Source organism: Carlito syrichta, unplaced genomic scaffold, assembly GCF_000164805.1.
Source record: "Carlito syrichta isolate Samal-C Ts95f unplaced genomic scaffold, Tarsius_syrichta-2.0.1 Scaffold303273, whole genome shotgun sequence".
Lineage (NCBI taxonomy): Eukaryota > Metazoa > Chordata > Mammalia > Primates > Tarsiidae > Carlito > Carlito syrichta.
Genome location: NW_007247369.1, coordinates 112,431 through 133,138, shown reverse-complemented (window position 1 = coordinate 133,138; position 20,708 = coordinate 112,431). Strand labels below are relative to the sequence as shown.

Genomic DNA, 20,708 nt, shown 5'->3' with positions numbered 1-20,708 from the left:
GGGTCTTGAACCCGCGGGCTCAGGCCATCCACTCACCTCAGCCTCCCAAAGGCGCGGGATGACAGGCTGAGCCACCGAGCCCGGCAGTTTTTCTTAAATATTGTTAATTTGATCAACTTTTTCCTTTAAAATGATTATATTAGAGTACTCCTGCTAAATGATTGTTATTGAAGTGACACCAGCCCACAGCTCAACAGCTACTCTTCTTTGGAGAGACTGTAACACTTTGATGTCTTATTTCTAGTAATAGAAATGGACTTTTACCATTTTTGGGACAACGTGCAATTCTGGTGTAGATCACTTAAGAGATAGTGGGACTGTCAGCCCGCGCCTTTGGGAGGCTGAGGTGAGTGGATGGCCTGAGCCCGCGGGTTCGAGACCCGCCTGGGCGGCGAGACCTCATCTCTGCCATAAACCAAAAAACCAGCCGGGCGTGGCAGCGCGCGCCTGTAGTTCCGGCTCCTCGGAAGGCGGAGGCGGGAGGATCGCCGGGGCCGGCGGGTCGAGGCGGCGGTGGCCGGGAGCGGCCCTGCACGCCAGTCTGGGCGACAGAGGGAGACTCCGACTCAAAAAAAAAGAAAAGAAAAAGCGATAGTGGGAACCAGCCTGTCCGAGCTCGAAGACAAGGCGGGCTGTTTGAAGACGTCGGCCCGTGCTTCAGCCACCTGCTCGGCCAGACCTTGAGGGGCGTGGCGTCGCTGGCAAGCTGGCGGCGCCGAGAGGGAAGTGTTTCCAGTGAAGCCAGCACAGAAAGTACAGGGCCGCCCTGAAGAAGGAGAAGCGAAGGAAACGTCGGCGGGAGCTTGCTAGATTGAGAGACTCAGAACTCTCACAGAATGAGGAGGAGGAGGAGGATGCATTTACTGAAGAAAAGCAGCGAGAAGAAGAGAAACTGTTGGAGAGAGAGGGGCAAAAGTTACACGAGGAATGGCCACTGAGGGAGCAGAAGGCACAAGAAGAATTCAGGATAAAGAAGGAAAAGGAAGAGGCAGCTAGCAAATGGCAGGAAGAACAAGAGAGAAAGTTAAAGGAAGAATGGGAGGAACAGCAGAGAAAAGAGAGGAAGAGCAGAAACTACAGGAGAAGAGAGAAAGAGGAAGCTGTGCAGAAGATGCTGGATCAGGCTGAAAATGAGTTGGAAAATGGTACCACGTGGCAAAACCCAGAACCACCTACAGAGTTGAGAGTAGTGGAGAAAGATCGAGCTAACTGTCTATTCTACAGTAAAACAGGAGCTTGCAGATTTGGAGATGGATTTTCACGTAAACATAATCTCCCAACATCGAGTCCTACCCTTCTTATGAGAAGCGTGTTTACAACATTTGGAATGGAGCAGTGCAGGAGGGATGACTATGGCCCTGATGCAAGCCTGGAGTACAGTGAGGAGGAGACCTACCAGCAGTTCCTAGATTTCTATGAAGATGTGCTCCCTGAGTTCAAGAATGTGGGGAAAGTGATTCAGTTCAAGCCGGGCGTGGTGGCTCAAATCTGTAATCCCAGCACTTTGGGAGGTGGAGGCAAGAGGATTGCCTGAGCTCAGGGGTTCAAGACCAGCCTGGGCAACTTGGCAAGACATCATCTGTACAATAAATAGAAAAATTAACCAGGCATGGTGGCGCACGCCTGTAGTTCCAGCTACTTGCCTGAGTCCAGCGGGTCGAGGCTCCAGTGGCTGTGAGCACCGCTGCACTCCAGCCTGGGCAACAGAGTGAGACTCCCACTCAATAAATAAAATACAATTCCAATAAAATAAAATTGTTCCCCCTTAAAAAAAAAGATGTTAGGGATAAAAGTAACAGGTAATTGTCATTTAGTATCTTTATTAAGATAATTGGCTTGTTCATGAAAGGTTCATGCTGTCCTTGAGAACCTTCCGTCTTTGACAACTTGCTTGAGTGATCATTTTGTGTGATAGAGCTCCTTATATAAATTAATGGGATATTGGTATTCATTTCTATGTGTCAGTAGTTATATTTAGTATTTCTTTGCATGTGATGATGAAGAGAATTTCTTGTAGCTATTTGAAGCTTTAAGATTTTCACATCTTTACTTCAGGGAGCTTTTGACACCTCAGCAACATTATGATTGGGGTTTGAGAGCTTTGAAGACAGTTCTAAGAGGAAGTGGAAATCTTCTTAGACAGCTGAAGAAGCTGAAGAAAAATGGCACTAAACAGAATGGTATGAGTGATTATTTCAAGTATAGTAACTTATTTTTAAAAAATGAGTTTAATTTAGACCAGTTTTAGAAAATTACAGTAAAGGTGTAGATATAGTATTAAGGATTTTTGTATATCCTGCTCTTAGTATCTAGTATTGTTAGCATCTTAATTAGTATGATATATTTGTCACACCTGATGAACTAGTTTTGAGAGATTGTTTTAAAACTAATTTCCATATCGCATTCACATTTTCTCTAGTTTTTACCTGACGTCTTACCATAACTTTAAATGTATATTAAATATTAAATAGTTTTAATATGTAAAGTTCACTTGTTCGTTCTTTTTTTTTTTTTTTGAAAGCAGGATTTATTGAGAGGACAGAAAAGCTCCCACAGAGGGAGGGGACCCAAGGGGGTTGCCCAGTTCACTTGCTCTTCAGCATCAGCGCACATTAGAATCACCTAGTGGCTTATTAAAACACAGATTACCTACCCCCAAAGTTTCTGACTCGATAGGTATAGAGTGAAGCCTGAGAATTTGTCTTGTCTTAAAACAAGAACAGAAACCTTAGATACACATGGATTTTTTTCTTCCAAAGAATAGCATATTATCATTAGATGGGGTTATGAGTGTTTGGAAAGAATATCACAGAGGGGGAGTGTCTTTCTTATTGCATTTGATTAGTGGGTACAAGCTAACCACATCACATAACTGGTGAGGGCAACCTGCATCACTTGGCTAGAGTAGTGTTTGCCAGGTTTCTCTACTGCAAAGTTTTTATTTTTCACTTTCCCTGATTTATTTTTTGGAAACATGTTACTAAATCTAGCTTACCCTCAAAATGAGGAGGAAAGGATTAAGCTCCACCCCTTGGAGGGGGCCGTATCTGTATATATTATTTTCTTCACCTGGGAATGTGGACTTCCATGAAAGACTGAGAATAATCAGTCTTTTTCAGTTACTTTTAAAAACTAAGTTAAAACACCATGAAATTAATTAAGAGATAGCATAGAAGAAAGGACTACATGAAATTACCTATGTAGACTTTGTTTATTTTTTGAGTTGTAGTCTCACTTCGTCGCTCAGGCTGGAGTGCAGTGGCATGCTTACGGCTACCCTAGTTTCAGCCTTCTGGGCCCCAGTGATCCTTCTGTCTCAGTCTTCCAGGTAGCCAGAACTACAAGCGTGCACTACCACACCTGGCTAATTTTTTGATTTATTGTAGAGATGAGGTCTCACCCTGTTGCCCAGGCTAGTCTTGAACTTGTGGGCTCAGGCAGTCCTCTCCTCTTGCCCCAGCCCCTCAAAGTGCCTATGTGGACTTTAAATGATTAGAGTATACATCTTAACAGTGGGATCTGCTTCAATTGTATTATGAACTTGGCATATGCCAGAGTAGATTTCGTTATTTTGTAAAGAGCTTAAATTACTATTTTCAGTTATCTGTCTTTGGTGATTTTAAAGAAATATTTGTAGCATACCTATAGTAAATAAAGATGGCTTATGAGTTTAGTGCTTGAAATGAACTCTAGAGCAGTTAAACCTCTTTATATATACACTAGCAATGGAGATGTCAGACAATACAGTTTCTTTGACTTTGTGAATTTATTATCAACCAGCAGCTAATATCCTTGAAAATAAGAGTCTGGCAATATCAGTTTGCATTTGGTTTATGAGTGGTTTTAACATCTGGTTTTGAACAAGAAGGATCAAAAATGCTACTCAGTTTGTTAAATTTTAGTTTCTTTTTACTCTTTGGGAGACAGTATTGTTTATTTGGAGAGAGGCCTGAATCTAGAATTAGTTCATCTGGATTTGAATGCCAGCTGTAATAATGCTGTGCCTTCACAGGCAAGATACTTAACCCTTTAGAGCCTTAACATTCTTATATGTAAAATGGGAATAATAGTAGTAATGCTTTCCCACTTTTTAGAGTTGTTATAAGGCTCATATGACATAATATAAAAGGTGAAGTACTATGCAAATATGTTATAATGATTTTTATTATTAAACTCTGGGGACCATGGGATTCAAATCCTATGGAAAAGGGTCCATAACTCCACTTAGTGATATTTATTTTTCAGCAGTCAAAAGATACTAAGGTAAGCTTGCCAGTTCACATGGCGTATTATGTCTTTAAATGTTACTTAATTCAAGTACGTCATTTAATGGTTACTGCATATCAAGCATGTAGAATACTTAAGGACTTTGTATTATTGTTAAATTGATATTAAGTAACTTTAAAATGAAACTTTTCCTCTAGCTAATGAGAGTCATATTGTGGTCCAAGCATTGAGGCTTAATACAATGTCAAAGCTTACATTTGCTGATTGCACCCGGTTTGATGCATTGATTAAAGATGTCTTTCCTGGAATTGACTTTAAAGAAGTTGAATATGATGAACTAAGTGCTGCATTAAAGCAGGCCTTTGAAGAGGCCAATTATGAAATCATACCAAATCAGGCAAGTGTTAAGAATAGTTTATAATAGATGAGTCCCTTTTGCTAGTTGATTCCTTATTACCTCTTCACCTTTTAACTTATCTTTGATCTTTCAACTTACTTCTCACTCACTTGTAGAAATCTCCCTGACCTAGTTCTGGTGGAATCGTCTTGCTGTGTGCTTTCATTACTCTTCTCGTGTGCACTGACTTAATGTTTATATATGTCAATACTACTGATTCTCTCCACCATATAGTAATCTCAGGAAAGGAGGGTCCATGGATGTTTTTGCTCACCATTTTATTTCTGAGGCCTACCACAGTACCTGGTACATAATAGATCCATCATATATATTTTTAATGATTGATTATATATGATTTAGTTTCACTTTGATACTTTCTTAGGAGAAATTTTTTAAGTGGGTCTCTTTATGTAGCACAAATGTTTCTTCAAAATGAGCACTTTTCCCTCAGAGTTATGTTGGAGAGAGGTAGAATAAAAATGAATGAATGAGCAAATGAGTAAGTGAACAAAATAATGAGTGTATTTTATTGAATGAATGAACAAGGAAAATAATGAACATATTGTTTGTATTGCCAAAAACTTGGAAAGCACCTTTATTTCTTCTAAAGAATATTGAAGAGTTTAAAGATTACATTGTAAATATGTTCAGCTTTACATAGGTATTGTTCTAGTTAAGGCTTGTCTTCTGAAGAAATCAACAGCTTACTTTGCATGTTTGGAATAGAACAACTGTCATAGAATGAGTATGACTGAATGTCACAAATCACATATGAACATTCTTTCCTACTAGATCAAAAAGGCTTTAGAATTGTATGAACAGTTATGCCAGAGGATGGGAGTTGTTATTGTTGGTCCAAGTGGTGCTGGCAAGTCGACTCTTTGGAGAATGTTAAGGGCAGCACTTTATAAAATTGGCAAAGTAGTGAAGCAATATACTATGAATCCCAAAGCTATGCCTAGATATCAATTATTAGGCCATATTGACATGGACACAAGAGAATGGTCTGACGGCGTTTTGACGAATAGTGCTCGCCAAGTGGTTCGGGAACCTCAAGGTTGGTCTCCATGTATAATTCATTGCTTTTGTATGATGGATTATGTCCATAATGCTGTCTTTATCAGTGCTTACATGGGCCCATGATGTCCTTTACGATGATGGACATTTGATATTTTACTTTGGAGGGTACTAAGACATGGTATTATTTTGACTTACACTCTGTAACTACTTCTGTTTATTTATATATCTTTTTTTGAGTTGGTGCTTCACTCAGTCCCAGGCTGGAGTACAGTGGAACAATCTCAGTTCATAGCAGCCTCAACCTCCTGGGCTCAGGCACTCCTTCCACCTCAGCCTCCCAAGTAGCTAGTACTGCAGGCATGTGGCACCATGCCTAGCAACTTTTAAAATTTTAGTTTTAAGTTTTGTAGTGATGAGGTCTCACTATGTTGCCCAAGCGGGTCTCAAAATCCTGGACACAAGCAATCCTCCCATCTCTGCCTCTCAGAGTACTGGGATTACAGGTGTGAGCTATCATGCCTGGCCTCTGTATCTACCTTTAATATGACAGAAACTCAGAGTAAGTTTGGTGAATCATAAATCACAGCTAGATTAATTTGCTGAATAAATATAAAATCTTTACTGAGTTGTTTTTATCATTCCGCATAAATAAATAAGATAAACTTTTGTTTGGGGTTAAAATTGGTGTGTGTTTGTGTGTAAACACTATTAACTCATCAGTTTGAATACAGTATTTGGAATAATTTTGAAAATTTAAGTGGTAAAACAATGGAATTCTTGGTCTAAATTTGTTCATTTGATTTTTAAGAGAATTTTTGGCTGGAATCAGAGATGATGCCCTACTTTTTGCCAGGTTATCATTTAGTTAATAGCTATTTTCTATGGCAGTTAAAGGCTTAGAGCTCTAAGACACTGAGAGATTAAAAAAAAAAAAAATTTTTTTTTGACATAGTGATTCACTCTACTACCCAGGCTAGAGTGCAGTGTCATGATCACAGGTTATTGCAGCCTTAAACACTTGAACTCAAGTGATCCTCCTGCCTCAGCCTCCTGAGTAGTTGTGACTACAGGCATGTACCACCATGCCTGGCTAATTTCTCTTGACATTTTTAACATAATATTTTCTTTTTCTGCATAATATCACATTAAGTAAAGGCCAGATATCACCTTTCACGTGTTTCTCACCCTTTTATTGGTGAATTTCCTCTTTGAATTGTTTCAAAGGTCCAAATACAACTTGAACCACTCCCATTTTAGGAAGGATAGATAAAAAAGGTTTTTATCTGGAATGACTGTGTATGCAAATGGTTACTGCTTTTCCTCCTTTGAGGTTACCTTCTTGTATAGCAAAAAAAAAATTTGACTGTGGTAAATCTTCTATTTCTCATGTAGGGCACTAAATATTGGATTTCCTGTATTTTCTAAAAGAGATTACATCTCAAGCATTCTTTACGTTCTCATGACATAGTAAAAGATAAAGGTCTGGAGAATATCTAATAGGTATCTCATAGGAATCACATTTTCCTTTAGTGAGGTTACCAATTCTGTATGTTTATAGAGAAATTAATTATTATCACATGGTATATAACTGAGTCCTTGGCCAGCTGAGTCAGGGTTGCCCATGGGTTTGCCTACACATTTGTAGCATAAATTCACATGAGAATTTTCAGCCAGTTCAACTTTTTGGTCTTGATATTCAGCTTCAGTAATATGAAATAATATGTGCTTGTGGAAATCACTTCAAATTATTGAGATACCTAGTTTATTTCTTCTTTTAATTATTACCACTGCATATATTTTTACTTTATCTCCACTATTTTGCCTTGAAAACAGATGTCAGCTCATGGATAATCTGTGATGGTGATATTGACCCCGAATGGATAGAATCCCTGAATTCTGTTCTGGATGATAATCGACTGCTCACTATGCCCAGTGGAGAAAGGATTCAGTTTGGCCCAAATGTGAACTTTTTATTTGAAACGCATGATTTAAGTTGCGCCTCACCAGCCACAATATCTAGAATGGGAATGATTTTTCTTAGGTAAGCCAAACGGCAGTTATGTATAATTATACTAGAATATTCTTCAATTATGACCCTGGTTTCAGAGCTAAATAAAATAAGAGTAGTATGAATAATGAATAAATATTTCTTTCCCCTGTTTATTTATTTATTTATTTTTTGAGTTGGAGTCTCACTCTGTCGCCTAGATTGGAGTGCACTGGCCGCTCCCGGCCACCACAGCCTTGACCTGCTGGGCTCCAGCGATCCTTCCGCCTCAGCCTTCCAAGTAACTGGAACTACAGGAGCACGCTACCATGCCCAGCTAATTTTTGTTATTTATTGTAGAGATGAGGTCTCGCCAAGTTGCCCAGACGGGGTCTCGAACTCGTGGGCTCAGGCAATCCACTCACCTCAGCCTCCCAAAGCATGGGATGACAGGCTGAGCCACCAAGCCTGGCTCCCTGTTTATGATTAACTGCTTTCTTTTAGCTTTCAGTCAGTGCTCCTGCTTTATTACAAAATTGAATTATTTTCGCAGTTTAGTTGTATCACTGTAACTTACTATTTTTGTTTGTTAAAGTGTAGCAGCAAGTATCCAAATTGTTTTCTTTTTTCTATTTTCTTTAAATATTATAATTGGCTTCAGAGAAACTAGAGGCTATTAGTGTAAGGCTAAGTAGCAATAGTTTAATCAGAATCATTGATTCATAGAATTTTAGGGATAACTCAGATTTAATAGGTCATACGGTCCAACATTTTCATTTTACAAATTAAAAACCTTTTTACTTAATATTGTCTTTCTTTAGTGTGTTTGGAAGAGGCTTAAAGAGTGAAAATGAACAATGAACTCATTTTAGATATCATATACAATAGTCACATAATGGAGCATGGACATTTGAACCAATTTTATTTCCTAAAATGAGTAATATTTTGGCATAAATAAGAAAGTTTTATTTTACTTTTTGAATGTATCATTTGCCATCCTATATAAAGTGACTGCTTTTGGGTCGTTTGAAGCCATTTTCATTGTTGTATGACACGTGACAGTGTAATCATGTTGGTTCAAATTGTGGTTTTAAATGATTTAATCGCTTCTTTGGAGGTATTGTAGGAAACATATTAAATTAGGCATGAACTTCAGTTTCTATTTTGAGGTATTGATTATTTAAAAAATATGATTTGGGGTTTAGAGCTTTCATGGCAACATTCATACACAATTTATCATACTTATTTTATATATGCTTATAATCTTATAAAAAATAGAGTAAAGGTCAGTATTAAATTTTAAGATATTTGTTAGAGATTATGTATATGGCATTAAGTTGAGCACTTTAGGAATACAGCTAGAAAAGAATAAAGTTAACATTTATTGTCTTTTTTAGGAAGTACCTTCAGGTAGAGGTGACAAAATAAATAACAATTATACAAGATAGAATATAAATGAAATAAGCAGTAAGTAGAATGCCGCAGATATTTAGCAGAAAAAAAGGACCACATATTGCTGTAGAGGATTTCAACATTGTTGTTGAACCAGATATTGCTTGAGAGAGGCATAATGAATGTTATGTTTTCATGTAAAATAAAAATATGTATTAACTTTCTGCTATGTGTTTCATTTATACCTTAGTTTTAGGTTTCATTCATTCCTTTGGCAGATATTTGTTGAGCACCGTTAAGTGATAGGCCAAATGGGGACCTTTGTAATAGTGAAAGAGAGTGCTATTTATTGTGCTGGGACAGCTAGTATGAAGCTAGGTTGTCTTGGATAAAGCAAGACACACAGTCTCCATAGGCATTGAGAGGATACCATTGATAAGAAAGTCTTTATTCTGAAGGATCGTAGAGTCTTAGGTTTGGCTGCTTTGGACTAATCTAATGTAATTTAATTGTTAACCTTGGATCTTTCCATTTTTCTTTTCCAGACTGGATAGAAAATGTGAGAGGATAAATTCAGGGGCTCAGTATTAACTCATTTGCTATAATAAGATGTTATTTTGAATATGATGTGAATATTTTATCTAACTTCAGCCATGGATTTTACTCGTATAGTTACGTGTTTTGCTAGAATTCTGTTTTACTTCAGGAAGATTTTTACATTTTAATAGTGGCATCTAGGTACTTGAATTTTATGGGATAGAGAAAAAATATTTTAAAGATCTACATCACCATTTAGACCAGTGCATCTTAAACTCTCACGTGCATTTGAATCATCTGGGTATCTTGTTAAAATGAAGTTTTTGCTTTAGTAGGTCTGGTGTGGGACTTGGGATTGATTCCACATTTCTTACAAGTAGAACACTCTTTGAGGAGGAAGGGTTTAGACCTCTTTAGGCTAACCTGTAGATATGTAATTCTTCTTTAATTTATATTTATGATAGATGAAATTTGTTTTATTTTATAGAAAATGGCATATAGTGTGTATATACCTATATGTCTGTATATACACAGCAGTAACTGTATAATATATACATATACATACAGAAGTAACAAAAGTCAACTCTTGTATGCTAGCAGTACCATATATGTGTGGAATCACATATTGGAACAGAAATTTAATTGAAAGTATATTGACAATTTCTTCTCCAATAATTCTTATGTGTTTGTGTTTGTCTGTTTCAGTGATGAAGAGACAGATCTTAATTCTCTGATAAAATCTTGGTTGAGGAATCAGCCTGCTAAATACAGGAGTAATCTTGAAAATTGGATTGGAGATTATTTTGAAAAGGCATTACAGTGGGTTCTAAAGCAGGTAAATTAACAATAGATTTCATAAGTAAGGCGAGAAGTATAATGATTAAGACTGTTATTCGCATTTAGCTGCCTTGGGGAAGAGCTATACAGGGACTCTGTTTATCTTTTTTTAAATACCTAGTACCACATACAGATCCTAATGTATGATTGAATCTCAGTAAATATCTATGCAAAGACTGAGAACCATTTTCCCCCTGAACTCCCTAGCACTTACCAGGAACCCCAGAGGAGCCTGCAAATCAAGCCATCTATGCCACTTAAGTTCATAAGCTTCATTTTAAAATTCTACTTACAGAGAAAACTCCAAAGCGTTTTTCATTGAAGCCTGCATTTTCTCACCTTTCTTTTCCAGTACTATCAATCCAGCCCTTGCCTGTAGTTGCCTTTTTCTCAGCAAGAGGAAGTAAATATTTACACTTTCCGGACCAAGCCTAACTCTCTTACCTTTTCATATTCTTCAGGTTCAGGAAATAAATTAAGCTGTGTATCTATTTGAGGACTTTAGCACTTATAACTAGAATTATACAATTGTGTTTTCATGATTACTTTTTATTTTCAAAATAGATATGTACATCTAATGAAATCCCAACTTTCTACAATTTGAATAGAAGGATAAATTTAAAAGTGTTTTTTTAAAAAGTGGTTCTTGAAAAGATATTTGAACATCGGTCTTTATGCTTCTAAGTTTACTGGTTAATATTTGCCTTGTGTCTGTCTGTATCCTGAATTTTAACCAACAGAATGACTATGTGGTAGAAACAAGTTTGGTTGGGACTGTGATGAATGGTTTGTCACATCTACATGGATGCAAAGATCATGACCAATTTATCATTAGTCTCATAAGGGGACTTAGTGGAAATCTAAACATGAAATCACGTTTGGAATTCACCAAAGAGGTAATGCATATTTAAAATCTGTATTCAGCCAAAGTTTAACTTTTCCTTGACTTTTAACTTTCAAAATACAATTATTTGTAACTGTAAGGTATAGAACTTTTAAATTTTGAAATTAGGTATTCCGTGAAATAGTAATGCATTTATATATGTGTGTGTTTATGTGGGGGTGCCAAAAAATGTATGTATGTTTAAGAGATGTTATCTGGCTGGGCGTGGTGGCTCAAGCCTGGAATCCCAGCACTTTGGGAGGCTGAGGTGAGGGGATTACCTGAGCCTACATGTTTGAGACCAGTCTGGGCAACTTGGCGAGACCTCATCTCTACAATAAGTCAAGAAATTAGGCGGGTGTGGTAGCGCATGCCTGTAGTTCCAGCTCCTTGGAAGACTGCAGCGGAAGGATCGCCTGAGCACAGCAGGTCGACGCTGGGGTGGCCATGAACGTGCCCCTACACTCTAGCCTGGGGAAGGAGTGAGAGTCCACCTCAAAAAAAAATAGAAATGTTATCTATGTATTTCTTTGAGTTCACTCTAATCAGAAGTGTCTGGATGTTGATGGTTACCACTTTGAGTATTTCTTATAATTGCAGAAGTCAAACGTGACTTGTATATTCATCTTTTGTTATCAGTATATATTGAGTATTACAACTTTAATAGTTTTTTCCTTTCTTAAAATGTATATACATTTTTTGGCACCCTCTGTATATATTCTACATATATTTACATACAACACACAGACACACACCACACTCTCTCTTATGGTCTCCTTTGTTTTTTTTTTTTTCTTTAGAAAGCAGGATTTATTGAGAGGACAGAGCAACTCCCCCAGTGGGAGGGGACCTGAAGGGATTGCCCGGTCTCTTTTGAACTCGTTTGTTTATTTATTTATTTAGAGTCGGGGTCTCACTCTGTTGCCTAGGTTGGAGGGCAGTGGTACCATCACAGCTCACTACAGCCTTGACCTTCTGAGCTCAGGTGATCCTTCTGCCTCAATCTCCTGAGTAGCTGGGACTGCCACATTTGGCTGGTTTTAAAATTTTTTGTAAAGCACCTGTCTTGCTGTGTTACCCAGGCTGGTCTGGAACTCCTGGCTTCAAGCAGTCTCTCTGCTTTGGCCTCTCAATGTGCTGGAATTACAGACATGAGCCACCACACCTGTCTAGTTATGACATTTTATGATATTTAAAATTTTATATAATAAGCTAAAGATTAAACCATATCCTTTTTAAGGAAGAGGTTTTTGAACCTGCTTAACTATATTTATAATGATTTCATTCATTTTTAATCATAGAATATTATAGTTTTTATTATTTTTTTAGCTAGAACAGTTTTAGTAATTAGGAATGCTCAGATGAATTATTAATTAATAAATATTTTCTTTAATACATGTAAAAGTTGTGTTTTAGCCAAGTGGCTTATAAAGCTGAATCCTTCGTGATAATTTTTTTCTACTATTGACCTCTATAGAAATAATTGACCATATATATTCCTTTGGGTTGGAACCAACGTTCTGTCTCAGCTTTTTTTCTGTCTCGTGTCTTTGATGCATTATTTCTTGCCTTCTTGCTTCTGTTTCGTTTTCCGTGGCTATCCTGTTGACTGTTGGCAGATGCTTCTCAGTGTTACCACTCAGTGCCAGACCATATGCTACTTTCAACAGATACTCACTTGTTGAAGTTCAGAATAAAAGTATTGAAAAGTAGTGTCAGGGGCTACCTCTGCTTTAAATCTGCACAGATAAGAGTTATCAGTATTAGAAGGAAGAACAGGTTGACAGCAGTGGCGGTGACACTGGAATGGACAGTATCAGAGTATGCTAGAAACGAAGCACTTTAGAATCCCTGTGTTCTGTAGTTGGTGACTTAATGTTTGTAAGAACGCCATTAAAAAGGAAGATATTTATACCTTGGTGTATAAATAAATATCCTCCATCTCATTATTCTCTCTATATAGTTTTATTTATCTATTTAAATGATAATTGAGAGAAAGATATTTTATATAAAATGTTACCTTAATTATAAAGTAGGTTTAGTGTATGTGAACTTTTTTTTTTCCCCCGAGTTGGAGTCTCACTCTGTTGCCCAGCCTGGAGTGCAGTGGCCACTCCCGGCCACCGCAGCCTCGACCTGCTGGGCTCAGGCGATCCTTCTGCTCAGTCTTCCAAGTAGCTGGAACTACAGGCACATGCTACCATGCCCGGCTGGCTAATTTTTTGATTTATTGTAGAGATGAGGTCTCGCCAAGTTGCCCAGGTGGGTCTCGAACCTGCGGTCCCAGGCAATCCACTCACCTCGGCCTCCCAAAGTGCGGGATTACAGGCTGAGCCACCGAGCCCGGCCGTGTGAACTTTTTAAAAACTAAGATGTTTCACTTTTGAGATGTTTACTTTGAAGAACTAAGTAATTTCACGCACTCTGGAATACGGAAAACTTGACACAACTTTTTCTCTTGAGGTGTTTAACTGGGCACGAGAATCTCCTCCAGACCCTCACAAACCAGTGGACACCTATTATGACTCTGTAAGGGGACGATTAGCATCTTATGTGCTGAAGAAGCCAGAGAATTTGACTGCGGATGATTTCAGTAATGGCCAAGCTCTGCCCGTCATCCAGACTCCTGACATGCAGCGAGGTCTGGATTACTTCAAACCCTGGTTGAGTTCTGACACTCAGCAGCCCTTTATTCTTGTAGGACCAGAAGGATGTGGCAAAGGGTAAGACACATATCGACGTGGGTGTGTATTGTGGATTTATTTTCCTCCTTCCCCAAATGATTTAACAGCTTTTGTTATGTTTCTTTTGGTTAAGGTATCATTTGCATTTTCACGGAGGACTCTTTTCATTTTTATTACTTGTAAAAATAATGGCTATGGGGAAGAATGTATCCTTTTCTCCGCCGGGTTATATGGAAAGGGCAATCGGAGAAGATACTCTTACAAAGAATCTGTGCATATACTCACAACAAAAAAATCTAATACCTTAGGTATACTCACAGATTGTCATTTGCTTTAATTATAAAATGTAGATTGTGACGTTCTCTCTCTCTTTAAAAATAGCTTTTGAGGTGAGTGGATTGCCTGAGCCAGCGGGTTTGAGACCCGCCTGGGCAACTTGGGGAGACATCTCTACAATAAATCAAAAAATCAGTCAGGCGTGGTAGCGTGCGCCTGTAGTTCCAGCTACTTGGAAGGCTGAGGCGGAAGGATTGCCGGAGCCCAGCAGGTCGAGGCTGAGGTGGCCGGGAGCGGCCACTGCACTCTAGTCTGGGCGACGGAGTGAGACTCCAACTCAAAAAAAAAATGAAAAATAGCTTTTAATTCAGTGAGGTTTAGCTCAGTTTTAATGCCTGGGGAGCATAGTGTTTTGAAATGTGGAAGCCATGGATTAGTAGATGCACATTTCTAGCGGGAGAGTCCTAATTTTAAAAATCTTATCAAATCATAGTAATTTTTTTTTTTTTTGAGTTGGAGTCTCACTCCATTGCCCAGGCTGGAGTGCAGTGATATGTTCATGGCCACCCCGGCATCAACTTGCTGGACTCTGGTGATTCTCCTGCCTCAGTCTTCCAAGAAGCCGGAACTATAGGCATGTGCTACCATGCCCAGCTAATTTTTTGATTTATTGTAGAGACGAGGTCTCGCCAAGTGGCCTGTGCTGGTCTCAAACCCGTGGGCTCAGACAATTCTCTCACCTTGACCTCCCAAGTAATTTTTTTTTTTTAACTAGGACAACTTAAAACTTGTTCCTCAACGTGGAGAAACAGAGTTGGCATAGTCTATATGTACTTAATCAAACTAGAGTACTACTGAGAACTTTGATTATTTTAGCTGAAACAGTCCCAAGATACTTTAAATATGAATTTATTTTTTTCCAGTCTGAAAGTTACTTTAATAGTTATGGAAACCATATGTTTGCCATTTCCCCCCTAAATATTAGCATACATATTTAGAAATTAAAATATTTATAGGACAGAAATTTTGTATTGAACATAAAATTTATTTTGTTGGCTACATTTTCATGCCGGTCAAATGTCATCTCTCACAGAATGCTGCTCAGGTATGCCTTTTCCCAGCTCCGGTCCACTCAGATTGCTACAGTTCATTGTAGTGCGCAGACGACTTCTCGGCATCTCCTGCAGAAACTCAGCCAGACTTGCATGGTAATCAGCACTAACACGGGCCGCGTGTACAGGCCCAAAGATTGTGAGAGGCTTGTTCTGTACTTAAAAGATATCAACCTGCCCAAGCTTGATAAGTGGGGGACCAGTACTTTGGTGGCTTTCCTACAACAGGTAGGTCCTTTCACTTGAGGTGTTTTAATGGGATTGGGAGCCATTTAATTTCATTCACTTTTCTTATAGATAGAAAATGTGCTTTCCTCCTTCGGGGCCACTTTTATCTAGCATGTATCATGGAAATTAAATTTCTGAAACATTTCAGTCTTGTTCCAGTTCTACCTTCTTTGGTTTTCCTTTCCTAAGAATTAGTATTACATCAAGGTGTGTATGACAGGGAGAGAGGAAACACCTTTTCCTCCATTACCTGTTCTTGTTTCTAAAATAGGAGAAAAGCAGAAGCTGGGGCAGTGCTGGAGTTGGGGTCATTTCTGCTTCATTTTTTCAAGTGTGTACTCTTTTGCCAGCAGTTCAACTTAGCCGTGCTTTCTTTCTGGCTGCTTTAGCCCATCATTCTCCTTCTTTGCCTGTATGAGGATTTGAGATCAGACGTTCTCAGTCGGCATGGAAGACTTTTTTTTCTTTTAGGTTATTTATATTACTTTAAAAACTTCAAATTCTTCATGCTTTTTTTGATATAGGTCCAATTTAGCTTTACTGTGTGTCTGTAGAATATAATGAAAATATTTATATACAAAAACCAAAATTTTTTCTTAGATTTTTTTCTGACCCTTTTCATTTTTTTGGAATAATTACTAGTAGATTTATAATATAATATGAATTTTAGTGTTTATTGTAGAGGAAAGCATTTTATGAACTAGGATAACAAAGCTGACATCGATAGAAGACAGAGATTTGAACAATATTATTTTTCCAAGGTAAAATAATTTTAGATATATTTTAATCTTCAGTTCTTGAGTTAGGAGAAGCTGATGATTGATGATTGCAATAATGGAAACTTGGGCCAAAGTACTTTTTTAGAATCATCGTTAGAGAATTTTAAGTTTGCAACATTTAAGCTGTATTTCCGAATAGGTGCTGACTTATCAAGGATTTTATGATGAAAATCTGGAATGGGTTGGCCTAGAAAACATTCAGATTGTGGCTTCTATGTCTGCTGGAGGAAGACTGGGAAGGCACAAGCTTACGACCAGATTTACTTCTGTTGTTCGTCTTTGTGCTGTAGAGTATGTATCCTGGTGTTTTAAAACGTTTTGATTTGATGATGCATCATGTATAACTGCATTGTGTTGAAGGCATCTGTTAATGATACGTCCTTGAAATGTAGATTGTAAAAATGGTCAAACTTAAGCTCTAATATTTTTTCTTACCCTTCTCAAAGTATTGGCAATAATTTAGAACATTAAAGGCTTTAATCAAAGCATCTTATTTATTAGAAAGATGTATGGAAAGAAAGCAGAACTGTTTTGTATGGTTTCTGTTTTAAAATTTCTATATCAGGAATCTGAATGGTGGATTTTAGATTTAAATGTTTTATGCATTTCATAAAGCAAAAATACTGTCAAATTTTGTGATGATAACCAAAAAGACAATTTAAATCGGAACAAGGGAGAGTTGGGTAGTTTTGATGACTGATGGCATCAATCCTAATACATCCATCCATCTCTGTGGTGCATAAGTGTTACATGAACTCCTGAATTTTCTGGTTCATTCACTGTTTCCTCTGTTTGTATTGACTATACAAATCTTGGATTACAAATCTTTGAATATCACAAAACCTTGTTTTTATGCTTCTGTGTTAATTGTGTCCTCCATCAATTAACCTTCTTTTTGCAGAAGTGTTCTTGCCACAGATCAAACTGTATTGAAATACATTTGGGTTTAGGAAAAATGGGTTGATTTTATTTGTTGTATTAGTTTTATAGTATGTATTAACTTTTATAGTTCTGGGGTAGATTACTGTCCTATGTATAGGCTGTTTTTTTTCTTAAGTAAAATGTTCCTTTAGACCCTTTCAATTATGTTTTAAAATAATTTCTTTAGAGTCCTCTACTAGGACCCCGACTGAGTATTTGACAGTTGACACTTAGGGACCTAATTTAGTTGAAGTGAGAATAGGGACATGAGACTGGCTTCAGCCCTTGAGTAAGCCTCAGATATGTAGGTTACAGAGCAGCACAATTTGAAAACCACTGCTGTAATTTAACATTGAAATAATAATTTAGAATATAGATTTTTTAGCTTTATTCTTTCTTATATGCCCTTTTTCAGTTACCCAGAGAGAGAGCAATTGCAGACAATTTATGGATCATATTTGGAACCAGTTCTACACAAAAATCTGAAGAATCATTCTGTTTGGGGTTCTTCATCAAAAATTTATCTCTTAGCTGGATCTATGGTACAAGTATATGAACAGGTAATTGCATTTAAACTGTAGCTTTCATGTCTGTTAGTATCATTCCCACAGGACAACCTGTAATCCTCACCTCTGTGCTGATGCCTGGGCGTTCCTTTCTTGCTGCTTATTAGACTTTTTTTTTTTTTTACTAGAATACAGGCTGTAGGTGTACCTTATTTGTGATTTAACCATGGCACAGTTTCTAATAGGCACTCAATAAATATGTATTGGATGAATGAATTTGTGGTGTATGGTTATTCTGCTATCAGCTCAAATTTAGCATATCTAGAATGGAGCTCATCTTTCTCCTGGTTAGGCTTTGACACTGGGAGTACATGTTGATGTTTATTTCTTTCATGTCACCTGTGAGGAAATATCCAAAGTATTCTTCCTTATAAAGTGCAGAAGATACTTGAAAATAGGCATTGAGGATACACAAGGGATTTGTGGAGCGCCTTCTCTTGTCAATGGTAGTCCTAGGGATGTCAACACCACTGAGTCTCTCTTCTCTGGAAGTTCACAATCTAATGAGGGACTGAGTCATGTAAATAAATTGTTAATCCAGTGTGATAAATGTAACATGTACAAGTTACAGAGGTATCACAGAGAAGGGAATAAATAACTTAGTTGTGATGGTAGTTGTTGAGGAGGAGGTAAAATTTGATCTGAGTTTTGAAAAATGAATAGAAATTCACAAAATGACTGGAGATGAAAGTTCTTTCTAGGTAAAGGAAACAGCGTGTGCAAGTTATCCAAGTGTTTGTAGAAGATGCTTCTTATGGTATTGGGGTAGAAGTGGAGACAGGTGGTTAAACCAAGATGTTCCTTTTCTTAAAAAATGTAAAAGATGACAAGTGATCAATCAGAATAAGAGAAATGGCTCTGTCCACAGAGAGGAAGGGGCAGGCACTTTACTGTTTGTGTACTGAGGAGAGGTGCTTTGACTTATTCAGGGACATGAGTCCTGAACCATGTTCACCCAGACCTGTGAGTGTCTTGGACTTGCAACTGTCATTTTTATAAAGTTTGGGTTTTTCTTGAATTCCTTTTTTTTTTTTGCCATGGACAATCTTGGCCATCTGGTGAAGCTTATAAATCCTTTTAGAATAATATTTTTCAGTGCATAAAATATAAATATAAAGATATTAATGAAATCAATTATATTGGAGTACTGTTCTACCCACAGGTAGAAATGGGTATTCCTCAAGTCTAAGGTGATTGAAAAATGTATAGCATGATTATTTGTTTAACACAGTAGAAAGATAGTTTACTATATTTTCTTTTTCAGGTGCGGGTCAAATTTTCAGTTGATGATTATAGTCACTATTTTTTTACTCCCTGCATTCTTACCCAGTGGGTTCTTGGCTTATTTAGATACGATTTAGAAGGAGGTAAGTCTAACTACTGTGTCTCTCTGTGTGTTGTGTGCATTATACTATACAAGTATTATAGCAGTAATTATAATGTTTTAAGATTATGATTAAACCGATAATATGAGTATTACATTTAAGTGTTACTATTAAAATTAGGATATTTTATTACGTTTCTTCCAAACTATGTATGATTGTCATGATTAAAACAATTCTTGGAAAAATGAAGTCATTATTCTTTGTAACCAAAGCATGTCTAATATATTTTCTGGAATTATTTTTTTATTGAACAACTAGAGATAATACTGTTTATTGTAGCCTTAAAGTAATCATAAAAATGTACCAACTCATTAACAAAATGACTTTTACCTTTTTTTCCTTTTCTTCTATTATCTGATGCCAAAATTATGGTATGTAGATTTCTACTCTTTATTTCCTTCTCATATGTTAAGCAGACCATTTAAAAATCATTTGAGTTTTATTACAATTAAAGAAAATTTTGCCTTTTTTAGGATCGTCAAACCATCCACTAGATTATGTGTTGGAAATTGTAGCATATGAAGCACGGCGCTTATTTCGTGACAAAATTGTTGGTGCAAAGGATCTTCATTTATTTGATAGCATTTTGATGTCAGTGCTTCAAGGAGATTGGGGCTCGGATATACTAGACAATATGGCAGGTAATATAATAGAGTTAATGTACATGTATAATTGTTATGAGAGCTGTACAATTAGTTTTCCTACCTGTAGCATGATTTTATATGTCTAAACAAATAGAAACTTCAGATAATTTTAATGTTATTTTTTCCATAAGGGATTACTTGATCTTTTTTGCTGGTTTTCAGTCATTATATTTCAAATTAAATATAATGACAATACTTTTCTTCTTGGCAAAAGAGGAGATTAGGCCATATTGTTTTATATTTGTAGTGCAAAATTATTTTAATACAAGTTTTTAAAAATAAAAAACCAGTTATATTTGTATGAAACTTAAATATCACTGGGAAAATCTGTATTTGATTGTAATGACCTTTTGCTTAAGAGTAATGGCTGTTCTTATTCCTGCACTACCCATGATGTCATTAGCACAGAACTTGCATGTCTTGTTACTGACTTCATCTGTTGTTATGGTAAAGAAAGCATAACACCATTCAGCCAAAGTGGCTGTGTTGGCATTTGCAGCTATTACTGCTAAATAGCCAATTTGCATTTTGAAAACTGTCATGAGAGTAATGCATGTAACATAAAAATCATGATAGTGAAAGGGCCTTTGGTAAAAGAAGACCACAGTATGGAAATATTTCCTAATAAAACTGCTGTCAGGCTTCAGAATGTGTTTATTACTTCAGAGTGTACAGCTAGGAGTCAAAAATGTTTCATACACGTTTTATATATTATACGTTTCTAGATCAATATGGGTTTCAGGACCATTTACTTATGCCAAAGGGAACCTTGGAGGTGGGAAGGATGTTGAGATGGACAGAAGGAATTTTCTAGGTGCTGTCAGAGTTATAAA

The 20,708-nt window shown here is 37.1% G+C and overlaps 1 protein-coding gene across 1 annotated transcript in view; it reads left to right on the top strand.

Moving 5' to 3' along the window:
- DYNC2H1 (dynein cytoplasmic 2 heavy chain 1) overlaps window positions 1–20,708 on the top strand; it is a gene marked incomplete at its 3' end in the record, with an annotated part of 198,461 nt that overhangs the window by 71,242 nt on the left and 106,511 nt on the right. The window contains exons 36-47 of the mRNA XM_008058276.2: window positions 2,056–2,180; window positions 4,425–4,624; window positions 5,417–5,681; window positions 7,478–7,685; window positions 10,266–10,395; window positions 11,138–11,293; window positions 13,744–14,003; window positions 15,334–15,580; window positions 16,499–16,650; window positions 17,696–17,840; window positions 19,111–19,213; window positions 19,705–19,872. Of these exons, the coding sequence (XP_008056467.1) occupies window positions 2,056–2,180; window positions 4,425–4,624; window positions 5,417–5,681; window positions 7,478–7,685; window positions 10,266–10,395; window positions 11,138–11,293; window positions 13,744–14,003; window positions 15,334–15,580; window positions 16,499–16,650; window positions 17,696–17,840; window positions 19,111–19,213; window positions 19,705–19,872 (2,159 nt within the window). The remainder of the gene's footprint in view (window positions 1–2,055; window positions 2,181–4,424; window positions 4,625–5,416; window positions 5,682–7,477; window positions 7,686–10,265; window positions 10,396–11,137; window positions 11,294–13,743; window positions 14,004–15,333; window positions 15,581–16,498; window positions 16,651–17,695; window positions 17,841–19,110; window positions 19,214–19,704; window positions 19,873–20,708) is intronic.